Source organism: Leptidea sinapis, chromosome 29 (assembly GCF_905404315.1).
Source record: "Leptidea sinapis chromosome 29, ilLepSina1.1, whole genome shotgun sequence".
NCBI lineage: Eukaryota > Metazoa > Arthropoda > Insecta > Lepidoptera > Pieridae > Leptidea > Leptidea sinapis.
Window position 1 is genome coordinate 6,125,959 of NC_066293.1, and position 24,624 is coordinate 6,150,582.

General features: G+C 38.1%; 1 protein-coding gene across 1 annotated transcript; it reads right to left on the reverse strand.

Moving 5' to 3' along the window:
- Nucleotides 1–588: 588 nt before the first annotated feature.
- LOC126973469 (phenoloxidase-activating factor 2-like) lies at nucleotides 589–24,457 on the reverse strand. The gene is made up of 9 exons (XM_050820774.1): nucleotides 24,315–24,457; nucleotides 19,326–19,431; nucleotides 17,327–17,435; nucleotides 13,503–13,599; nucleotides 9,864–9,973; nucleotides 9,008–9,207; nucleotides 5,856–6,040; nucleotides 4,545–4,709; nucleotides 589–2,045 (listed from the first exon to the last, which is right to left on the reverse strand). The coding sequence occupies exons 2-9, from the start codon at nucleotides 19,429–19,431 to the stop codon at nucleotides 1,887–1,889; spliced, it is 1,131 nt and encodes a 376-aa protein (XP_050676731.1). The 5' UTR covers nucleotides 24,315–24,457; the 3' UTR covers nucleotides 589–1,886.
- Nucleotides 24,458–24,624: the final 167 nt, after the last annotated feature.

Below are 24,624 nucleotides of genomic sequence, written 5' to 3' on the forward strand. Positions count from 1 at the left end.
GAACACTGGAGCGCCCCAAGGCTATGTGGTATGACCCACACTGTTTCATCTGCATGTCAATGATATGTTGGACGCCAACATGCATTGCTATGGGGATGACAGTTCTGGTGATGCCGTATACAAGAGCGTCGCATCTCTGGTCTAGGTCGAACCATTTGACTGCGTGCAATGCAGAGCAGCTCGAATTTTCGGGGAGCAGTGCTTGCGTAAAGACATTGTTTCATTCCGAAGAGGTGTTTTTTTTAAATAAGGTTTTGATCTGATTCCAGGCGCCGAATTGCACCTTTGCACGACACGCCACAAATTAGGTGTCTTCAGGACGATGCGTCATGGGTGCCTTCATGCGTAGGTACTAGACATTGCATGTACTATGGGTGCAAGACAACGATATATTTTATACGACATATATACTGAAACATATATAAATATATTTTAACATCCATATTCATCAAATAAATGTTTGCACCTAACGGGATTCGAACCCGGGACCTCTCTCTCTACATCAGGTCAATAAAACCTGTGTTATGCCAGGACGATTTCAGGTTTATTTCCATAACACATCTGGGGAGAAATTAAATATTACAATGATGTATTTGACAATATCTTTAATGAACATATTAAAAAAATAAAATGCTTTATACTTATATAATTAAACGTCTACAAAAAGACTTGCTGTTAGGCAATGAATGACAACAGGCCAGGTTTACTACGTTTGCATGACAATTACATATTACACTCGCGATTAGAAGCTCTGAGAGAATAGTTCGCTGCAATTTATTTCTCATAGTATAGTCGACAAGTTGAAAATGGTACAAAATAGAGATACTGCTAAGATGAGAACTATAAATAATGGAGATAGAGTTTCGGGAGTTAGGAGTTTTTTATTGGAAATTTCCTCCTCTTTCAGAATCTATCTTTTTCTTTGAAATTTCTTAAATATTAATAGTTTGTGAAATATTGGCAAAAACCGAGATGCCATTTTTTTTCATCTTTAATTGTTTATAACTTTTGCAATTTTGTATGTGCTAAATACACGATTTTGGCACATTTCTCTAGGCGTCATTCCAGATCCAATGAGCTGTCGCACATAATTTTAAGAGAAGTATCTGTATTTTGTACCATTTTCAACTTGTCGAATAGACTAAGTTTTCACAGCTCACAGCATATCTAAACGTATAAATTTAATAAGGCTTTATTGCTGAAAATATCTGGTCCAAAATTGGCTATGGCTTGTCTGTTGTAGCCATACTTAATATTAAATAAAATATTAAGCTATCTTTGATTAAATTACATCAATGATTTCACCTTTATTATAGCGGTATTAATAATTAGGATTCTAATAAATAAAACACGTTTCGTATTTACCTAAGCCATTTCTACTTTATGGCACCATCTTGTAAAACGATCAAAAACTTGGGATGGCATTTTTATATTTTAGGCAAGTTAGCTTTATATATTCGTTCAGATGATGGTAGTTGATACGCCATACGCCATGCCCATTACAATGCAGTGCCGCTCAGGATTCTTGAAAAACCCAAAAATTCTGAACGGCACTACATTTGTACCCGTCACCTTGAGACATAAGATGTTAAGTACATTTGCCTAGTAATTTTATTAGCTACGGCGCCCATCAGACCGAAACACAATAATGCTTACACATTACAGTTTCACGGCAGGAAAAGGCGTCGTTGCGGTACCCATAATGTAGCCGGTATTCTGTGCAAAAAGGCCTCCCACTGGTAAATGTTAGTCGCCTCTTGCAACACCCTAGGGTCTGGAACTTCCTTATTCTTTTTATACCCCAGGGCAGCATAGGGCAAAATCCTGTTAATTCTATGAAACAGTTTTGGGATACTGGTGAAACAAGGTGAACATAATGTGTTATCCTAAATACTGTAAGTTTCATTGCTGTAGCCTCTGGCATCCATCTGGAAGTCAATCCATTCCCGCAGGATGGCGACATCTGCGTAAACTCCAGGATGACCGTTGAAGCAGTCGATGCCCCAAGACACTATACCATTCTGAACGTATCGGTCTGCATCACCCTGAAATGGAAAGTAAGTTTTATACAGGGTGTGTTTCTATCTATATATATAAAAATGAATTGCTGTTCGTTAGTCCCGCTAAAACTCGAGAACGGTTGAACCGATTTGGCAAATTTAGGTCTTGAATTATTTGTGGAAGTCCAGAAAAGGTTTAAAAGGTGAATAAATAGGAAAATGCTGCTAAATTAAATAAAAATAACAAATTTGTTTTTCCTTTTATGTGTCCATACATAATTTCTATAACAGAATTTGATAGTTCATTACGACAGCAGGGTGCATATTTTACGAAGTAATTCTTGATGTTATGATATATTATTGACATATTCATATAAAAACATTATTTTATTTATTATATACAGAACAACGTCTCTCGGGTCAGCTAGTATCAAATAATTATATATGATAAAGCTACAGGGTATTTTTTTCTCGTTTAGCGGGTTCAATTCACAGTGCAACCAGGCAATTAATTATGTGTGAATGCAATTTAAATTGTATTGTAATAGTTATTTATGCAGCTGTTGTGTAATATTGTGTAGTATTAAAACACGAATGTGGTCTTATAATATTTTTTTTTATTAGGAAAAGCAAACAACTGCAACTTACAAAGTAATAAATAAAGAAATCTATACTAATATTATAAAGCTGCAGTGTTTGTTTGTTTGTTTGAACGCACTAATCTCTGGTACTACTGGTCCGATTTGAATGATTCTTTCAGTGTTGGGTAGTCCATTTATCGAGGAAGGCTATAGGCTATGTTTTTTTTTTCAAAATTAGGGATCCGTAATTCAATTGCTATTTTGTAACACAAGGTGTAAAATCGAAAACCTATTTTTGCGTGCACTGCAAAAACTTTTGACAATAGAACAAAATGATGTACAGGCTATAATATAGGCAATACTTTATTACTTATAAAACTATCGCGTGAATTATACTTTATATGGCAAAACAACGTTTGCCGGGTCAGCTAGTAACATATAAGTCTAATAAAATTGTAGTCAGGTACGCTGTCCACATCTTACTATGTAAAACTTTGAGGTATTCAATGTTAGGTACATAGAAAAAATGTTTATGCAATACTAATTGAAACTAAAGAGGCCGTTGTGATACCCATAAACTAGCCGGCATCCTGTGCAAAGGAGCCTGGTAATAGAGATTCTTCTCATGTTAAGGAATATTATGTCGGATGCAATAGAAGATCTATCGGGTCATTTGACGTCAAATTTTATTTTTATCTGTCGTAGTTTTGAATACTTGTGACAATTTCAACGGGTTATTTTTTTTTTTCATATTCAAGTTTGCCACTGAAAATGATTATGACCAACTACTTCTCGCTAACAACATTGTTAACTTGTTAGTTGTTTTAAGTAACGTTGGATGTCGTAGAGTTCGGAGAAATACAAAAAATACATTTTTTATGACAATAAGGAACGAGACGACCAGGACGTTCAGATGATGGTAATTGATGCGCCTTGCCCATTACAATGCAGTGCCGCTCAAAATTCTTGAAAAACCCAAAAATACTGAGTGGCACTAAAATTGCCCAGTAATTTCATAATCTACGGCGCCATTTGGACCGAAACACAATAATGCTTACACATTACTGCTTCACGGAATAAATAGGGGCTGTTGTGGTACCCATAATCTAGCCAGCAAGCTGTGCAAAGGAGCCTCCCAATATAAACATCATAATTATTACTATCATGAATGCGGTAATCGTTTTAATCTCGCCTTAAGTAAGGCCTGCAGGACCTGCTCAACTCTGTCCTGCCAACTAAGAGCCTCCGCAGTAATCCTTAAGCCGTATCGTCTCCACTACTTGTGAGAAAATTATCCATTTCCCTTTTTATATCCACCAAGATACGAAGAAGATAGTGATTATCTATGATGAGTATGAGAAAGCTCATTGTCGCTCAGAGGGTAATGGAGAGGGCTATGCTCGGAGTTTCCCTGTCAGATCGAATGAAGAAATGGGGATATCCGTAAGAGAACCAAAGTCACCGACATAATTGCGAAACTGAAGTGGCAGTGGGCAGGTCACATAGTTCGACGGACAGATGGCCGGTGGGGCAGAAAAGTCCTCAAACGACAACCACGTGCCGGAAGACACAGTTACACACAAGATGGAGCACGATCTGGTCAAGATTGCCTGAATACGTTGGATGAGGATAGCGCAGGTCCGATCGTCGTCAAGATCTTTCGGCAGCCTTTTGTCTAGCAGTGGATGTCTTCCGGCTGAAGATGATGAAACAACAGAAATAGAAATAGACTTTCTGTTTCAACTTTCAGACTTCATAAGACCCGTCAATCATTCATGGGGAAATGTATACAAATATATATAAAAAATTGTGTATGCAAATATATTGTATTGCAAAAGAATGTGTATTATAATGTTCAGGAATATATAGACGATAAAAAGGTGTGGATATTGTGAAAACTGTAAAGGGAGTATTGAACTTGCTGAGTTCCTTGCCGATTTTGTTATTTTTTATGTTTTCTTACCTCCACAGGACACACTAGAGGTGAGCCACCGTCACCTAAGCAGGTGTCCTGGCCAGGTCTTCCACCCGCGCACATGAAGGAAGAACCTAGTTGGAAGAAAGGTCCCAATCTAGTTTTCTGGAGTAAAATCTGGCATTCCCCTCTTTCAACTACTGGAAGATTTACCTAAAATCAAAATACTTCATTATAGTTTACTTGGTGAACGGTAAATAGCATTGAGAGACAGTGTTTTTAGGGTTTCATACTTCACTTTAGACACTAAGTTAGACACAACCTTTTCCCTCACCCTTAACACCTTTTCGCCAGCAACCTTGCCTTACCTTAATGTTCAGTGGTATCAACCCGGACAACTATTGAGAGCACTGCCCGTGATAAGTGCAGTAGAAAATGCAGAGAGAACGCAAATCTTTACGCAAAATTACTTACGAAAATCCAGGAAATCCTCGTATTCCTGTTGATCCGCCGTTACTTCGAAGTAATTTCATTTTTAGCCGTCCCGCAAACATACATTGTGGTCATTGAAACACTCAGACGAATACAGAAGATCCAAGGATCTTGGAGAGGAGGTGAATACCGGCTTTCCCCTTTTATTTCTGCGATTCCTTTTCTGTTCACCTGAGTCACCTTTTTTGAATATTGTCCACTGGCGCATTCACTATTAGTCTGATGTCTGTCCTTATGTCTGTTAATCTATCTCAATAAACAGCAATAGTTAAGCTGTTGAAATATTTGCAGTATGATTTCTATTACCGCTATAAAATATTTACCGAGGAGGTCAAAATTACCAAAAAAAAATTATATACGGGTTTTCTCTTCGCCCAAATGATTGCGAAAAGACCTTGAATGCTGCGTCTTTCGGTAGTAGGCCCCGTACAAGATGAAACGATGATTTGGTCAAGATCGCCGGAATAGGTTGGATGAGGGCAGCACGTCGTGGAAATCTTTAGGAAAGGCTTTTGTCCAGCAATGGGCGTCTTCCGGCTGATATGGTGATGATGATTATGGTACGATACAGTTTTTATAGGGAAATTTTATTTAAATTGTATTTTTGGCTCTTGGAATATTTAGATTAATAGAATAAGTCAAAAATGACAGCAATATGTCCAAAGACCGATCATCCCTGTCAGCAGACCAGTCAATCCCAATATTACCCGATTATGATGAGTTATCGGGTGTCTCTACCGCTGTCGTGTGTCAGCATAACTTAAGGAGAGTAACGACCCGAATCACGACACCGCGTCAAGGAATTATATTTAAGCAAGTGTAAAGAATACTGCGACGGAAACAAACTCCGCAGGCCGACAAACCTACCTTTTTCAATATATTCTGATAATTCTGTTCAGAGTCGAATTTTTTCTTTCCCCAACCAGAAGCAAAGCATTCGGTATCCCCAACAGCTCTGATTCCCGCAGGAGGTAGACACACTACTCCGACATTTGGTGCCAAATCAAATGCCTTTTTCAAAAACAGGATAGCAATATCGTTAGCACCATTATCTGAAAGAAAACAGATTATACTTTGATATAATAAATACTAATAAATGGAGAGCCGGTGTTTTCCTTCAGTTATACTGTGAAAACTACTGAACCGATCGGAATATTACTTATACTATAAGATGCAGCGTATTTCGGAGAAGGTTGTATTATAATTTAATTTAAGCTATAACAATATTGACAATACTATGACTACATAAAATTAAAACTATCATTACGTGGAAGCGTACCAAGAATACTGGCAGCATTTCCGCGTTGGATACCTAGGCTGATCTGTTGACCGAGATAGCTGCCAGCGCTTGGGTTTTCAGTAGCCTTATTGAGGCGCGAAGATAGTATTTTGAACAGTCTTCGCGCAGAGGGGCCCTACGGGCCAAGTGTCTCGACACCAAAGGGCACAAAGATGTATGACTCACTGAGACCAACATATTTGCGACGATTGCCGTCTTCGGCAGTGGAAACAGCAGACCCAGCACCAACTGACGTAACTTGGACATGAGAAGGGGCCAGAGTGTCGACGCAAGTCGCGTCATTCCATCAGGACGCTTGCCTTCACGGCGGGTAATACCATTTGGCTCTAAAACAGCTGGTATATTAAGAGCGGCAAATGCCCTGCGGATATTAAATTGTTATTATTGTAAATATTCTTTTAAGATTTGTTTTATTACAATCTAAATAAATATTAGTTATTATTACTTATTATTATACTTAATCCCAGTGAGGGATATCACTTTAAGATAACAAACTGTTGGTCCTGTTTGAATGATGCTCAGTGATGCATGCTGACATGATATTGATATTACTGTTACGGACAGACGATCAGGCCTCTACTGTGCATCATCCGCTGGTTGTATCAGTAATTTCATAACAATAACAAATACGAATAACTCTCTTCACCAAGTTTTTTCTTTCGATGAAGTACTTATCTTTATAAGTACTTCATCGAAAGTACTTTTACTTGGCGAAGTACTCGGAGAAGTACTTATCGAAGTACTTGTCAATATCAATAACAAATACGAATAACTCGGCGTAGTACTTGGCAAAAAACTCGGCGAAGTAATTGGCATAGTACTTGATGGAGTACTAGGCGAAGTACTGGGCAAAGTCCTTGGCGAAGTACTTGACAAAGTGCTTGGCGAAGTGCACTTTGCACTTGCATTTGCACTTGCACTTGGGAAAGTACTCAGAGAAGTACTTATCAAAGTACTTGTCAATAACAATTACAAATACGAATAACTCGGTGAAGTACTAGTACAAGTACTTCGGTACTTGGCAAATTACGTGGCGAAGTGCTCGGCGAAGTGCTTGGCGAAGTACTTGACAAATTGCTCGGTGAAGTACTTGACAACTGCACTTACACTTGCACTGAAGCCGAGGCTGGTGAGATTTAGTTTTTGTTCTTAGGAGAAACTGCAACAAGTTCTTCCTTAGAGCAAGTCGCAAATTCCTAGTAAGCCGACTTGAAGTGGTTACTAGAATTTAAGAATCTGGAGGGACAAGTGGCCAGATGGGTTGAGCAACTCAAGAGTATGAATTTGAAATCGAGCATGGAGGAGTAAAAGTCATGGAAACGCAGATGCTTTACATAGAAGACCTTGTCCGACGCAATGTTAACATTGCATTCGTCAGGAGAAGAAAGAAAATTTTATGATCGGGCTGATCAGAACAGATACGATCGACGAGAACTAGAGCAACGATGCAATGAAGAGAGCTCAGGAATGAATGGAATGATAAGGATATTCAACCACTTTTACATTGGCTAACAAGTGGATCACTTAAGACACACAATGAAGCGACGTCTTTACGCAACGCCAAGTTGTACAGCCGTTCACAGAGCAGTGGGTCCCCGACAAATCGAGCTGCTCTGCGTTCCACGTTACACTTCTACTAGTTTTTTCTGTTTTATATCGAAAACTTATTTTCTTAAAGTTTTCTTAATGTTTACAGACATTCACCAAATGTGAGGTCCTCATCCAATTAACAGTCCTTTGCATTTCCGAATGAACGACCACAAAACAGAAACAGGTTTTGGACTTTTTGAAAATGACGATCGTTTTCTTACTAATTCATATGGCCAACGTTTGCCGCGTCAGCACTTGTGCTAATGTAAAATTAGCCCAAATCAACATGGTTTTTAGAATTTCATATGCAAAAGTATTTTTTTTTTTAATAGAAAAATGGTGATTAGCCTTCATCTAAAAGTTGGTGATTCGCCCTGGCTTTAAAAATACAGTGACGCTCAGAGTTCTTGTTCTAAAAAAATGTTGTAATTTTGCTGTAAGTCAAAAACCACTGAACAGATGTAATTCAAACTTTGTATAAATATTAACATGAAGTCGAAACAACAAACCCGCTACATATTATCCACTACAATGCTCCTGTTATTCTTTTGGTGTTGCAAGAGAATGTGGTCGTTGGTGATCACCTAACATGAGATGTACGCTTGTTTAACCTCCTCTTCCAAAAATAAATCATAGTATTTTTGCTGCTTTTAGCTTCCAGATGTGGTCGCTAATATGGGCCTGATGAGAAAGCTCATGGCCGCAAGAGGGTAATGGAGAGGGCTATGCTCGAAGTTTCCCTGCGAGATTGAATCAGAAATTAGGAGATCCGTAGCAGAACCAAAGTCACCGATACAGACCAAATAATTGCGAAATTGAAGTGGCAGTGGGCAGAGCACATAGTACGACAGGCAGGTGGCCGTTGGGCCACTTAAGTCCTCGAATGGCGACCACGTACCGTAAGACGCAGTGTTGGTAGGCCCCCCACAAGATGGACCGACGATCTGGTCAAGATCGCCGAAATACATTTGATCATCAGGGAGAACTTTTGGCGAGGCCTTTGTCCAGCAGTGGACGTCTTCCGGCTGATATTATGATGATAGCGTCCACGTGGACGACACCTCGGGCGGTAACTAGTTTAGTTATAGTATGTTTTCTCTGACAAAAAAATTGAAAATGTACAACTTACCCTTATTAAACTTATGGTGGACCTTGACAGTGTCAACATCCCTGTCTTGGTGTGGATAGTATTCTGTCGATAAATTCAAATCCCACTCTCCAGCTCTGACCTTTAGTTTCCGTACTTTGTTGACTGTATGACCTGCTGTCAGCACGGCGCGAGGATGTATGATAGATCCGCCGCCAATCGGCACATCAGGACTATCAATGCTAAAAAAAGTGTGTGTTTACTTATGTATGCACGCAAGAAGTTATACTTCTTTGGCCTAACGAAGCAAAAATCAATAAAATGATTTATTCCTCGTGCTATTCTCCGTTTTAAGAAACACATTACTGCTTCACAGCAGAACAAGGCGCCGTTGTGGTAACCATAATCTAGCCGGCATCCTGTGCAAACTGGTATAGCCGTAAGTCGCCTCTTACGATACCCTCGGACTTGGGACTTATGTATTATTATTATTACGTATCATTTTTATGTCCCGGAAACACAGGGCAACAAAGACAGCTCTGCTTATATTTTTATATCATAAACAAATCACACCCACCACAAAAAGAAGTCTGATTCCTGCCGCCGAATTCCACCTTCACACGACACGCCACAAATTAGGATATCATCCCCACCATCTGGATGTGTGGCGGTCTTTCACAGTGCGGTTTTCAAGGAGCTTTCTTCCACGTACTAACAAAGTTGTGGAATGATCTTCCTTGTGCGGTGTTTCTGGGACGATACGACATGGGCACCTTCAAAAAAAGCGCGTACCTTCCTTCCTTGGTGTTGCAAGAGAATGTGGGCGGCGGTGATCACTTAACACCAGGTGACCGTTCGCTCGTTTGTACTTCTTTTCTATAAAAAAAGCTTTTCTTACCTGAAAATAACAACCATCCACGGGAACTCTCCAAAATAAGCCTCACCATGTTCTGCGCCTGTGATCTTGAAACCAACACCGTCTGGGTTCCGCCAGCCGCAACCCTTACGCTTCAAAATGAATTTTGATTAAGACTATTTTTCTTTCTAATTATCCAGAACTGGCTTGGTTACTGTCGTCTATTTACCAAGTCTGGATGTGAGTTTAGGAGAATAACTCTCTTTGGATGATCTATATATAGCCTGAACATCGTTATGAAACGACAGTTGAGTTTATTTTGTGGAGATGATTAGGCCGTTTCATTAGCGAGGAGCGATGAGTACGCACAATGCATCCTATCTTTTTCCTATCCTTCCTTGTCCTGGGCACAGGTGTGCGCGGGGGGTGTAAAATTTGCACATATAATACGGCAACGCCGCGGCCGCGAGCCTATTCCCTTCAGTACCATATAACTTTTAATAAACTGTGAAATAGTCGCTAGTTAATTTTGTTAGTAAAATAGATCAAGAAATAACCCCCTGAGTACCCCTTTCCTTTTTATCTTATTCCTTATTTCCTTATTTTGTGTGTACGAAACGGAGGGTTTAATTTATTTAGTATCTGAACAGCGCATACAGGAGATCAAATTAAATCGAATCAAAATCACTTTATTCATGTAGGTCACGAAAATGACACTTACGAATTTAAAAAAAAATTGTTATTGAATCTACTGCTACTTCGTAAAGGGTTGATCTAATGAGAAACTCATTGCAACTCTTTTAAATCATGATTTACATTTTCATCGTTTTACAAATAATTTCAATTACAATATAATATAATATGTAAAGTGATGCAATAAACATACTCGGTTTTGATACACTTGAGAATTTTTTTTATTTCATTGTCATACATATACATTGATTCATTATTTGTTTGAACTTCTCTCTTTGGCATACAGGGATGTTTTTTTATGGAAAATGAGGACAACTGAGCGCACGGGTAACCTGGTGTTAAGTGATCACCGCCGCCCACATTCTCTTGCAACACCAGAGGAAGCACAGGAGCGTCACTGGCCTTTAAGGAAAGTGTACGCGTTTTTTTGAAGGTACCCATGTCGTATCGTCCCGGAAATACCGCACAAGGAAACTCATTCCACAGCTTTATGTATGCACCTATTACAGAAGCTATTTGTTCAAAGTGGCTATTCTAGTTCGTTCTAGTGAACAAACCTCATTTTCAATATAACTCTATGGAACATATTTTTTTATGTTAATAAGGGACGAGACGATCAGGACGTTCAGCTGACACAATACAGTGCCGCTCCGAATTCTTGAAAAACCTAGAAGGTCTGAGCGACACTACAATTGCACTCGTCACCTTGAGACATAAGATGTTAAGTCTCATTTGCCCATTAATTTCAGCAGCTACGGCTCCCTTCAGACCGAAACACGGTAATGCTTATACATTACTGCTTCACGGCAGTAATAGGCGCCGTTGTGGTACCCATAATCTAGCCGGTATCCTGTGCAAAGGTGCCTCCCACTGGTAAATGTTTGCACCTGAATAGCTTTTGATCCCGACCACCTAGAAACCCAAACGAATTTTAATCTTTTCTCATCAAGACCTTTCCAATAATATATTCTGGGGGTCTGTACCTATTGTGGTTTCTGACAAATAACATTTACAACGCCGTCTTTCTGCGTATCTTTCTTAATTCTATACACAGATCAAAAAAGTCTAAGAAACATGCATGATATTACAAATTTACCATTTGTATTAATTAATTTCTATGTCTTTATTCACTCAAAGTGCATAGGTATGTAAACTTTTTTGTTATTGATGACATACTTGCTGGTTGTAAAAAAAAATTCGATTATGTTTTGTTTTTTCATAAAATTAAATGAAAGGGAATTTGTTTGAATTTTAGTGCGTTTTTATTGCTACGTTTAGTCTTGATTTTATAATTTTACCAACCATTTAAATAAAGTTAAGGACAAAATTGAATTGTTAGATATTCTTTACGTCATGGAGCGACGTCATTTGACGGCAAATGAAATGCAAAGAGCTGTAGGGATGCTGCTAGCGGGAAGTTATCAATATCTGGTATCTCGGCATTTTGGCATTCATAGAAGTGTTATTTGTCGTCTTTGGCAGCGCTTCAATAATACAAGGGAACCCGCTGAACAGCAAAACACACTGAGCAGGCCGTAAAAGGAGTACAACCACTCGGCAAGACCGGTACATACAACTGACTGCAAGACGCCAGCCGATGTTAACCGCACGAGAGATAAGTTTGAGACTACAAAATTCAAGTGGTGTTGAAATTAGTCACCAAACTGTGCGAAATCGGCTGCATGAGTACGGCCTACGAGCTCGACGCCCAACTAGGTGCCCACCGATACGTCACGGGAATCGCGCTCGTCGAAATGAATGGTACACCATTCATGTCCTGCGTTCTCTGTAGAGACATGGACCCAGGTACAATGGGATAAAATTATGTTTTCCGATAAGTCGCGATTCGGGTTTAGGCCTGATACAAGAAGGGTGCGAGTGTACTGTCATCCATACAGCGGCATAACAGTAATGGTATGGGCGGGTATTATGAAGAACAGGCGAACTGAGCTCGTTTTTGCAAATGGAAACATGAACGCTGAAAATTACGTTGAGGATATTCTCAGACATTAAGTCCATCCATTTGCACAAACCTTTGGCTCCTATTTTACGTTATCGCATGACAATGCGCGTTATCATACAGCTCGGCGAACCAGTCAATACATGGCAACGGAGAACGTCCGGGTATTGCCTTGGCCTGCACAATCGCCAGACCTCAACCCCAACGAGCATGCATGGGACATGCTCCAGAGACGTGTTTAGGCCTTAGACGGAGTGACTACAACCCAACAGCTGAAGGATTTCCTACAATTCCATTGGGAGCGAATACTCGTACCGCAAAATTACATAAACAGTCTCATTAATTCAATGAATAATCGTTGCCGACAAGTTCTGAATAGCAGAGGAGGCCATACTTTGTATTAAATTATCATCTCATAATATAAATTCATTTTCTTTAGCAATTTCATTTTGTAAAAAAAATGTTTAGTTGCTTATGTACCTTAGTTTCTGCAGTATATTCTAATATTGTTAATTTCTGTTATTAAAAGAATTTATAAAGACAACAGCTGTTATTGTTACATCATAGGACCCTAAAAATATTATTTTAATAAAATACAACGTTATAATGTGAAAACCATCATAAAATTTAAATTTTTGATATGGGTATATATTTCTTTTGTGCGTCTGTGGTAACTGAACTCCTCCTAAACGGCTGGACCAATTTTCATAAAACTTTCTGTGTGTCTTCAGGTGAATTCGAGAATGGTTTAGATTCACAATTGAACTACCTCCTAAACGGCTGAACCGATTTTGGTGATTTTTTGTGTGTTCCTGTGAATTTGAGATTGGTTTAGATTCTCAATTCCATCCGTATAATATAATTCTCCTGCTCATGTATATGTTAGTGAACTCCTCCTAACGGCTGGACCGATTTTTCAAAATGAAGACGTGTCTACAGGACAACGTCTGTCGGGTCCACTAGTTATAATATAGATGTGTCGCTATTTTTTAATTGGAAGTTTTTTATAAATAGTTTCAATAAAATACCTGGGCCAGTTTAGGAGTAATGGGGTTCACATCATCTTTTATGGAAGAAAGCCCACAGCAAATATCCTGGTATGAATGGCATACCGATTCTGTTTCGCTAAAATAAAAAAAAATCGTTTAACATTAAATATTAATAAAGGTGCACGTAAACTTCCTAAAATACCTTGTCTATTATCCGACCTTCCTTCTGTGTCGGTTATCATAGAAGTCAAAGTCAAATAATAAATTAATATATTTTAAAAAATCAAATCATATTAATATATATCATTATCATCAGCCGGAAGACGTCCACTGCTGGACAAAAGCCTCCCCCAAATATTTCCACGACGATCGGTCCTGCGCTGCCCTCATCCAACGTATTCCGTCAATCTTGACCAGATGGTCGGTCCATCTTGTCTTCCTCCGGCCTACCAACACTGCGTCTTCCGGTACGTGGTCACCATTCGAGGACTTTACTGCCCCAACGGCCATCTGTCCGTCGAACTATATGCCCTGCCCACTGCCACTTCAGTTTCGCAATCATTTGGACTATATCGGTAACTTTGGTACTCCTACTGCTAATTTCTGATTCGATCTCGCAATATATATATATAATACTATAAATACAATAAATTAAAACTATCGTTACGGGAGAGTGTCCCAAGAATACTGGCAACATTTCCGCGTTGGATAGCAGCTAGGCTGATCCGTTGACTGAAATAGTTGCCAGCCCTTGGGTTTCCAGTAGCCTTATTGAGGTGCGTACAGAGTTCTTTGTACATCCTCCACGCCTCTGGACCCCACGAGGTAGTGTCTCGATACCAAACGGTACAAGGATGCGACATATTTGCGATGCTTGCTGTCTTCGGCAGTCGAAGCAGCAGCCCCAGCATCAATTGACGTAACTTGGATATGAGAAGGAGCCAGAGTGTCGACGAAAATTGCGTCCCACACCAGCGCCTTTCCCCGTACCCAGTTACTAGGGTCAAAACATGAGGACGATTGCCATCGCGGCGGGTAATACCAGTTGGCTCTAAAACAGCTGGTATCTTAAATTAATTGGGCAGGATAGCTCGTGACGCTAAAGCATCATCTTGCAAGATTTAATACTGTAGATAATATCTTGCTCCTCTAAAACATACAAATTACAGATGAAACAAATCTTGACACAAACATAATAAGTTGGAAATCATCATTTATTAGTTTTTCCCTTATCCTTAATATTTATTAGGCTTAGAGCGCTTTCGCACTACGTCCGATCCGAATCCGATCGGTACCCGTGAAAACACGGTCCGAATTAGTTGTAGAATTATTTCTATGGTAGATTCCGTCATCCGATTTCTTTCCTTCAACCGTTAGAAATAATATACGACTACACTGGACCGAATTTTCACAAGTTCGGATCGGATTCGGATCGGACGTAGTGCAAAAGCGCTCCCGATAGTCGTGTTGTCTAATAACAAAGAGCCTCGACCATAAGTTACAGAAAGCAGCTGTTTTGGGAACGGCACGCATTCTACCGAAGTTCCTCAGTCAGTCGCCCTAACCACCGACCGGCGGAATTGTGGTGAACCTACGCGTGTCTACTACTAAGAAAGAAAAGAAAGAATGAAAAACATTTATTTCACAAAACACTCACAGGATACACTTAATATAAAAAGATAAAAGTACAAAACAAACCAAAAAAAGAACGTATTTAAATAGTAATAGATATAATATTGGAGAGTTCCTGTGCAGTGCAGGAAATGGGTCACCGACTCAGGATTATCTGTGACACGGCCGTGGCTATGACACAGCACTGATTTACATTATAATATTGTCTTTTATAAATATGTTAGGAAATAAGATGAAATTATAATAAATAGTATAATAATTATTATTATTTAAGACATACATCCATAGTTCAACAACAAATGCAATAGTAGAAGGGAAGGACACCAGAAAAAAATAAAAACTTAAATAAAATAAGGTAACACTTGTACATAACCTATGATAACCTACTTACTATTGTACAGTACATTACAATTAGATAGTATTTGTGGTTGCCGCTGCGATGGATATTTGTGCAGTATTTAAGAGGACAAGAGGTATTACCCGACGAGCGAAAACGTAAGGTGACAATCCTGGCGCCCTATTACCAAAATCGAAAGCCGAAGTTTCGGTCCGAATCGAAAGAACGACGAACTTCGAATTAAATCATATCACCAAAGTACTTTGGATCCGAATAGTGAGCATGGATTTCGTTTCGGAAACATAGAAATAACCATAAAAAGTAAATGACAAGTGAATTTGGGAATACGGTAAACGATAGCCAAAATGTCTAATCGCGAACTTCGCATCGATCTTCGGATCCGAAACACTTTCGTTATTAGAAAATGTATGATCCATCAACCGAAAGTTCGTATTTGATAATAGAGCTCCTGAAAATCGATACGAAGTTCGCGATTAGACATTTTGACTTTCGTTTACCGTATTCCCAAATTCACTTGTCATCTACTTTTTCGCTGTGTGCCATTATTATGATCGTAAAACTTAGTACCACTTCACTTTTTATGGTTATATCTATGATTCCGAAATGAAATTCGTCCGCAGTATTCGGATCCGAAGTACTTTCGTAATAGGATTTTATTCGAATTTCGTCGTTCTTTCGTTTCGGACCGAAAGTTCGTCTTTTGATTTTGGTAATAGACCTCCTGGTTTGATTGATCGCAATAAAGTCATACACAGGACAACCCAAACATATTTTTAAACTTTTATTTAGGTTTTTGATACTCTTTTAAGTTCTTGAATTTTGTTTACTGGTTTTTTTCTATTAAGTGTAACTGAAGTTTGAAATATTATTATTATACTAGCTGACCCAGCAAACGTTGTATTGCCGATAATAAAACCGCGATACAAAAGTAACTGTTGATCGTAGATGGGTGAAAATTTGAAGTTGTATGTATATTAATGCTGACTCATAATCAAACAAATAAAAAAAACGTCAAAAAAATAAAAAATAAAAATTTGGCGTGGACCACCCTTAACATTTAGGGGGATGAAAAATAGATGTTGTCCGATTCTCAGACCTACCCAATATGCACTCAAAATTTAATAAGAATCCGTAAAGCCGTTTCGAAGGAGTTTAACTACAAACACCGCGACATGAGAACTTTATATATTAGATTATTTATAACCTAGGTCCTAAAGAATTATTAAGAGAAAAATTTAAACAAATAAACATTTTGTCTGTTGCTTCTAATAAATGCTTGATAATGTTTTATATGTTCATAAGCAGATTGAGGAATTTGCTAGAAACTGTGACAATCATAATGTTAACACGAGGAACTAACATAAACTTGTTATGCCTACTACTCGGTTAAGTCGAGTTAGTAAGTCTTTTATTGGGCGATGTATATACTCTTAAAATATGATCCTAGAAAATGTACAAAACAAATGTGTTACGAAATTGAAAAGAATTGTTAAAAAACGTTTGTGTGGGAGAGGTTTTATAACATAAACGATTTTCTTAATGTTACCACAGACTGAATTAAGCGAACACCCTCAGGCTCTTTAATTATAAATGTTTACTGTATGATATTACATTGTAATCCATATTTTTATAAAAAAAACCGGCTGAGTTTCTTGCGCCCGTTCTTCTCAGGTCTGAGGCAGTCTATTTCGAATGAGTAGTAGTTTTTGACGTTCAAAAAGTGATTGTCAATCCTATATTGAATAAAAATATGTATTTGAATTAAGTTTACACAGTGAAATTGTTTACGGGGACATTTTTATATACTCAAAAGTGCTTCTCACTGTGTCTTTTTGCTTCCAAATATACGAATAAATAAATAAAAAACTCTTACCGTATATCGATGACAGTCCGACCATCCATAATAATTTTATCATTACTGTCACACAGGAAAAATTGCACACATTTTCCCTGAGTTCCATCAGCCATTCTGCATGATGCACCTAAAGTTAAATATCTTTTATTTACTGACCATCTGTTTTACTACATATATATTCATATATGTCCTTCAATTCCTAAGACATCTTATAGATTATACTTATATTAAGTTATGCCAACGTCACATCAAATTAATTGGTGCCTGCGAATGTAAGGCAAACTCGACCTTACGACTTTGACACTAAAGTCGAGTATGACATTACGAACTGTTGTGTTTACAACTTGTTTACTTCCCTTGTTATTGTTTATTATTTGCTGTACTGTTTGACATCATTCGAGAGTAATTCTTATGCTGAGACCACACCTGCGTCTATCGTTGCGAAGCTTCGTGCTATGCCACGATATTCTCAGATGTGTCACGAGTTGTTGTCACGAGCATTCGGGCGGCGAGTATGTTATCAAAGTCAAATAATAAACTGTATTCAGTTAGGCTGAGACTAAGCGCGTTTGAATCGTCACTATAACTGTTTCTTATAAATTACGGAACCTATCATATTTTCAGAAAAACTACAGCTCGTGAGAAGAACATACAAGAAACTCAACGGCCACTCTTTTCAATCAATAGAGTATTTTACAAAGGCTGTAATACACAAGATTTCTATGGTGCTGCATCCAAGATATGAAGCGTTTTCAAAGTATTAACTTTGAAAACGCGAAAATTTTAATGATAATTAATTTCATAAAATGAAACTTTGAACAAATTTAAAAATATTAGTTATTATTATCATATATTGTATGCATCAACCTTCAGAGCTTGAATTTATTGTTTGTGTAAAGATTCTCGTGAGAATGGTGGTCGTGATTATTGTCATAATAATTAATAATCGTATCCGACAAATAAACTATAACAGGTCGACCAGGCACCACAAGCAGCACCCATTCATGAGTTGACGTATCTTCCAGCCATCGTTCCCGCCGCACATATTTGAGGGAAGGTGACGACACCGGACACAGCACACGACGCCGCCGCAAGCAATGCCATTTTAGTAAGCATGACGATCCGTGTAGTATACACATGATTATCGTTATAGCGCGCTAACATTTCCCCCTGCCTGGTCAAACTAGCGTTGTTCTTGATTAGTTCAGACACGTGCGGGTGGCTAAGTATACGATATAGTTTAAGTAGTAAAAAGCGGCCAAGTGCCAAGTCGGACTCGCCCATGAAGGGTTCCGTAGCACCAATTAACATAATATAAAAGTTATATACAGGGGAAATGATATTATATTATTTGTATGATTTTGAGCAAAAAAATATTTCTTTGCTCAAAATCATACAGTGTAAATGAGCTCTCAGCATTTATACGTATTTAAAAAAAAAACAACTTACTAGATCTCGTTCAAACCAATTTTCGGTGGAAGTTGTCATGGTAATCACATCATATATTTTTTTTGTTTTATCACTCTCTTATTTTAGAAGTTACAGGTGGGTAATAAGAGTATGGCGATTGGCGACGAGGTATAATCCGGCTAAGTTTGAAAGCGAACAGTTGCTTAGAACGTAGTGGATTTCGGCTCTCTCCGTCTTTTACAAGATTATAGCCGTCACCTGTCAATCTGTCAATGACTGCACGCTTCATACAATCGAGTGAATCGCTTTTTTCTGAGAGAATTTCGATAGGCTTATATACATATAGTACTTAAGCAATCCCTTCTCTTATTACATAGTATTTACATCCTCTTTGGATTATAGCGAAAAAGTGTAGTGACAGCTACGAGGTCACAGAATGGATTAAGCGGAAGATCAGCACAGGACATGCATAATATTATGTGTGCCAGCTTGAGCATATTTGCAACTAATGTGTAGTTATATTTTGTATTTAGTGCTTTTTAGCTACTGTTTTCTTATTGGGGTACGAAACCCTAAAAACTGGGGAGAAGATGGAGAAGGAACTAACCTGGCTCACTTCCCTGTTCTTCGCTTAAATTGAAGTCGTCATAGTAGTATTCTAAGTCACACCAAACAACCTTCAAGATAGTCAGGAAAACGAGAGCCTTATTCATCTGTTGGAAAAAACACAAAATATTATTCATTTTTTTTTTTATGAAATAAGGCACGAAACGAGCAGGTTATTAAGCAAATGGTAATTTATACGCCCTGCCCATTACAATGCAGTGCTGTTCAGGATTATCGAAAAACCCAAAAAATTCTGAGCGGCACTACAACTGCGCTCGTCACCTTGAGACATAAGATGTCAAGTCTCATTTGCCCAGTAATTTCACTAGCTACGGCGCCTTTTAGACCGAAACACAGTAATGCTTAAACATTACTGCTTCACGGCAGAAATAGGCGCCGTTGTGGTACCTATAATCTAGCCGGCATCCGGTGCAAAGGTGCCTCCCACTGGTAAATGGAATATATATAACAAGGTTCTATACCATTTGTTTTTTAAAGTGGTATTCTCATTTCTGGGATAGATTATACGAATTAAATTTGAAACCAAAATTTATGAACGATGCGGGACTCAAATATATGCAATAATTGGAGTTTACCAACTATAAAGTAGATCCTGTAGATGGAGCCACAACCTGCCAGTTGAAAAAGATAGATAATTTATGATCCATTCGTACTCGAACGGTTGGTTCAATTGGAACGAGCGCTTGGACAGAACCCAAGAGGTCGGACGTAAATTTTAGTAATTTGTGTATCAATTGTCAAATCCAGTTAATCTTAAATCGATGTTATTGCAGAATCCTTGGTACTTACTGACCGGACAAAATTCCTCTTGGGAAAAATTAATCTTTGGGAACATTGCCAGGAAATCTAGATGGATCTGCAGATCCAATACCGTAAATGAAGTTGGATAGGCTCAGGGGCGTGCATTGGTTTTCTAACAAGGTTACACTATGGTTCTAAGTAGTCGGAGTTGAGCTTTGGAGTAAACAAAGATTGCTTACAGTAGGTATTTTGTATCTAGCTAGAGTAAGGAAACATTTTATGAGCGGGTGTTCAATAGAAGATTGGTAATAAAAAAACGGAACCAAACTAAGTGAACTTTAACACTAACTATTTAATAAGATTTATAAAGATTTAGGCACTGCCTAATTGCCTCTATGATATGCACGCCCTTAGATAGGCTATAATACATTCCGAAGGGATTTTAAAAGAACATGATAATGTGAATTGTATATCCTAACGGCGAAGTCAGTTTTTCATTTTATGAACATATCTTCATATCAAATGTTGCAATATAAATAAACCTTAATAATGATAAAGCTACAGTGTGTGTTTTCTCGTATAGTGGGATCGATTCCCGGTTCAACTAGACAATTATTTAAAAATCTATGAACGCAGCTTAGATGTCTTTTTAAATCAAAATAAAGTCTTCTTTAAGTGAAACGTTACATCTACAATATTTAAGGTACTTCTCTTCCACGTGGCAAAGCCCTGGGACGCCCTATATGTGTCGCGTCAGTCGTCAGATACGGTTTTCTCATCTGGGGAAATAGCACGGGGGTACAGCAAGCATTTGTTGCTCAGAAAAAAATATATAGAGCTATGTAACCGTAATCATAAAAAAGTAAATTTAAAAACAAAAATACATAATTCACCTAAATATTTTCCATAACATCATTTCTGAACATCCTCCAAAAAATATGGTTAATGATTACTAAAATATTTAAAAAAAACCTATCAAGATATACTAAAACCTTCCCCGAGAATCACGCTATCTGTTGGTGAAAACAGCATGAAAATCGGTGCAGTAGTTGTTGAGATTATCGCGAACATACAGACAGACGCGGCGGAGGCTTTGTTGTATAATATGTAGTGATGGTGGCTTCCTATTTCCACTCTTGTGTGAATTGACAAGGCTACAAATAAAATTTTAATTTGATTAAAATTGAAAAACAAGTAAATTTTATGAACGATGCGGGACTCGAACCCACCACCTCCGGCGTTCCGTGCCTGTGCTCTAACCAACTGAGCTATTATCATATTAACATATTTAGAAACGGGATATGACACTACCAAAACCGCAGAGGTGATTAATCCATCACCTTTAATAACAATTATAAACAATAAACATAACGGGAAATTTGAGGAAAATAACTAAATTATCATGGTATTTTCCTCCTTGTTCTAAATATAATTAAATAACAACATTATAAGGCCTGCTTCACAAAGTAAAACTGAAGTATCGAATCATCAGCGAGATAAATTAATGAGCGTATAGCAGATTTCACTCCACAACTACTTCACGAATGAATAGTAGGAGAGCCCAAGCGGGGTTTTTGGGATTTATTCGAACATAAGGGGGAACCTTGCACCTTGTGAAGTAATTCTACTAATCATAATGCCTAAGTCTTCTATACAAGGTCGAATGTCTACGGCAGTCGACAGATTAGTAAAAAATCGATCGTGAGAAGAAATCGAGCTCGTCAGGTTGAGGTAAGATAAGTAAATTATATGCAGAAAAGTGTCCATTTGAATAATCTGACAGTTTGAGCGTTGCATAACAGAATGTGAAAGTCAAACAATTTCTAAATGTCAAGTGAAGGGATATCTTTAACATAATTGTCAGGTCAGGCCGATGAGAATATTGAGATGAACAATCTGTATAATAATCTGACGCGCTTGAGTATTCAAGAGTTTCATTATTTTTGCATTTACAAAAACCAGTGAATACTCTTGGTCACAACCACATCGCTAGCCTTTTGAATAAGCGCTACAAGAGCATTGACTTAAGGCGACACTAAATGCCGGCGACCTTGAGCGATATGTGTTCACAGCTCCTATGTAACAAAGCCAGTATTTTCCAAATTCTTGCGTCGAAAATTTAACATTTTAACAGGCGCAAACAGTTTAATTTCTTACAATCCTCATTATTGATTACTAATCTTAATAAATGTACCAACACAAAAAAGTAAAAGCTATAAGAACAACTTTTATGAGAGCACTATACTAAACAAATGCATCATGCCGAGAAAAAACTTGTTTAACTGCAAACAAAACTGGTATTTCATAATAACTCTGGAGAACAGCAAGCATTAGCAACCTACAAGTAAGACTTAAGGGTATGTGCAACAGGATAAAGTAGTGTTTATAGCTCCAAATGCTATATTTTCACCACAAAACTTGTCTAAAAACACCTTGTTTGCGTGTTTTCTGCTTACTCTTTGCCTTAACATCCATTCTCCATGTCTGACGCGCTAAAATTTTTTTTCCTATTTTCCAACTCTTCGTATGGCCACACCCACTATGCAAACTGGCAGATTAATATTTTTCCGTTATCACACGTGGGGCATACACTATTTATATCTGAAGCTTCTGTACTTCTTTGTGACAGTTTTTTTTACATTTTTAAGCCTGTACACGCTCCCCCAAGAAAAAGGGTCTTTTAGCACCTAACCTTCATAGTCCAATAAATGCTCACGACGCTCGAGTAAATCCCTATTTAGCCTCTTCGGCTCTCTTGCCATAGTTTTATTTATCACATAACTTATTGACAACTTAGCATCTAAATATTTTCAGCTCTTTATAAATGGAAATCTGATTTAGATAACACAAATAAATTTTCTTCTCCTGTTTATAAGAAAGTTTTATTTATCATCATGTATTATTTTATTAACTTTTTAATGTAACATAGGGCTAGTTCTACTATTACCACAGAAATATAAATGATGGCGGTAACGGTGCTACTACAGAAATAGGTCAATTCTCGAGCGATTGCCATTTCCGCGGTCATCTGGAAGGCAGGCCAAAGTGGCTTCAAAAAAGCTGGGCGTCATAAATAGAGCACGCCGAGCAAATATACTTCAAGCCGGTCCATATTCTAGCGGTGTACAAAGCGCAGGTCCGGCCACACATGGAGTATTGCTGTCATCTCTGGTGTGGCGCATATCAACTTGAACCATTTGACCGCGTTTGAATTGACGTCGCTTCATTGTGTGTCTTCTACCACATTTATCACGGGAGTGTTCCGGAGAGGTGTTTCAACTGATTCCTGCCGCCGAATTTTATGGTTGCACGACATGCCACAAAATTACGATATCATTCCCACCATCTGGATGTGTGGCGGTCCTCCACAGTGTGGTTTGCAAGGAACTTTCTTCCACGTACACCTAAGCTGTGGAATGAGATTCCGTGTGCGGTGTTTCCAGGACAATACGGTATGGGTACCTTCAAAAAAGCGCGTACACTTATCTAAAATCCCGGCAACGCTCCTGTGATTGATCTGCTAGGCATAATTCTGATAATGATCGGTAACAAATAAATAAAAAATGTCTTAAGAAAAGAATGGCTTGATGTAGTGAATGATGTGAAACATCCAAAAAACATTAAAATGTCTAATAAATATAAAACCAAAATCCAATAAAAATTATGAAGTAAAAAAAAAACAACAGCTCACTGCATAGATATATATACTAGCATAAAGACAAACAAAGGATGCGAGAGGGAAGATCTGTAACGGAGATACAACAATATAGAAAATTAAAGCAAAACGTATGTTACTGTAACCGATTTTGATTGATAAGTCGTAAACAGTCAGCCACGCTTGAAATTAGTATTTTGAATATTGAACCACTAGATAAACCATTCGATTGTACTTCACTTCCATAAAGGGGAGGCTCCTTTGCACAGGATGCCGGCTAGATTATGGATGCCACAACGGCGCCTATTGTCGCCGTGAAGCAGTAATGTGTAAACATTATTGTGTTCCGGTCTGAAGAGCTAGTGAAATTACTGGGCAAATGAGACTTAACATCTTATGTCTCAAGGTGACGAGCGCAATTGCAGTGCTTTCAGGATTTTTGTGTTTTCAGAAATGTTGCGGCACTGCATTGTAATGGGCAGGGCGTATCAATTACCATCAGCTGAACGTCCTGCTCATGTATTCTTTATTGTAAAAAAAATGTTTTAGTTAATCCATATTACATAAGCTTACCTTCTATGACAACCAATTACAAACACAGACAGTTAAATACTAACTTTAATTAAGGCATAACTACATATTACTTTACTTAGTGATAATTTATTCGGGGTAATCCCAAGTAAACAAGGTTTGTGCGTGCTGCACATAACTTAAAACCGCAGAGTTATGTGCAGGATAGCGGAGTATGGGTTTATTACTAAATAAATATTTGGTATGCGTTTATCTCTGGTACTACTGGTCCGATTTGAATGATTTTTTCAGTGTTGGGTAGTCCATTTATCGAGGAAGGCTATAGGCTATGTTTTTTTTTCAAATAATAAAT

Excerpts from the sequence above, each read along its gene's own strand:
- LOC126973469 (XM_050820774.1), bottom strand. The coding sequence starts at position 19,431 with ATGAATAAGGCTCTCGTTTTCCTGACTATCTTGAAGGTTGTTTGGTGT. Across the intron at positions 9,974-13,502 it reads TTACTCCTAAACTGGCCCAG|CGTAAGGGTTGCGGCTGGCG; the intron begins GTATTTTATTGA and ends TTCATTTTGAAG. Across the intron at positions 4,710-5,855 it reads ATCAGAATATATTGAAAAAG|GTAAATCTTCCAGTAGTTGA; the intron begins GTAGGTTTGTCG and ends TTTTGATTTTAG.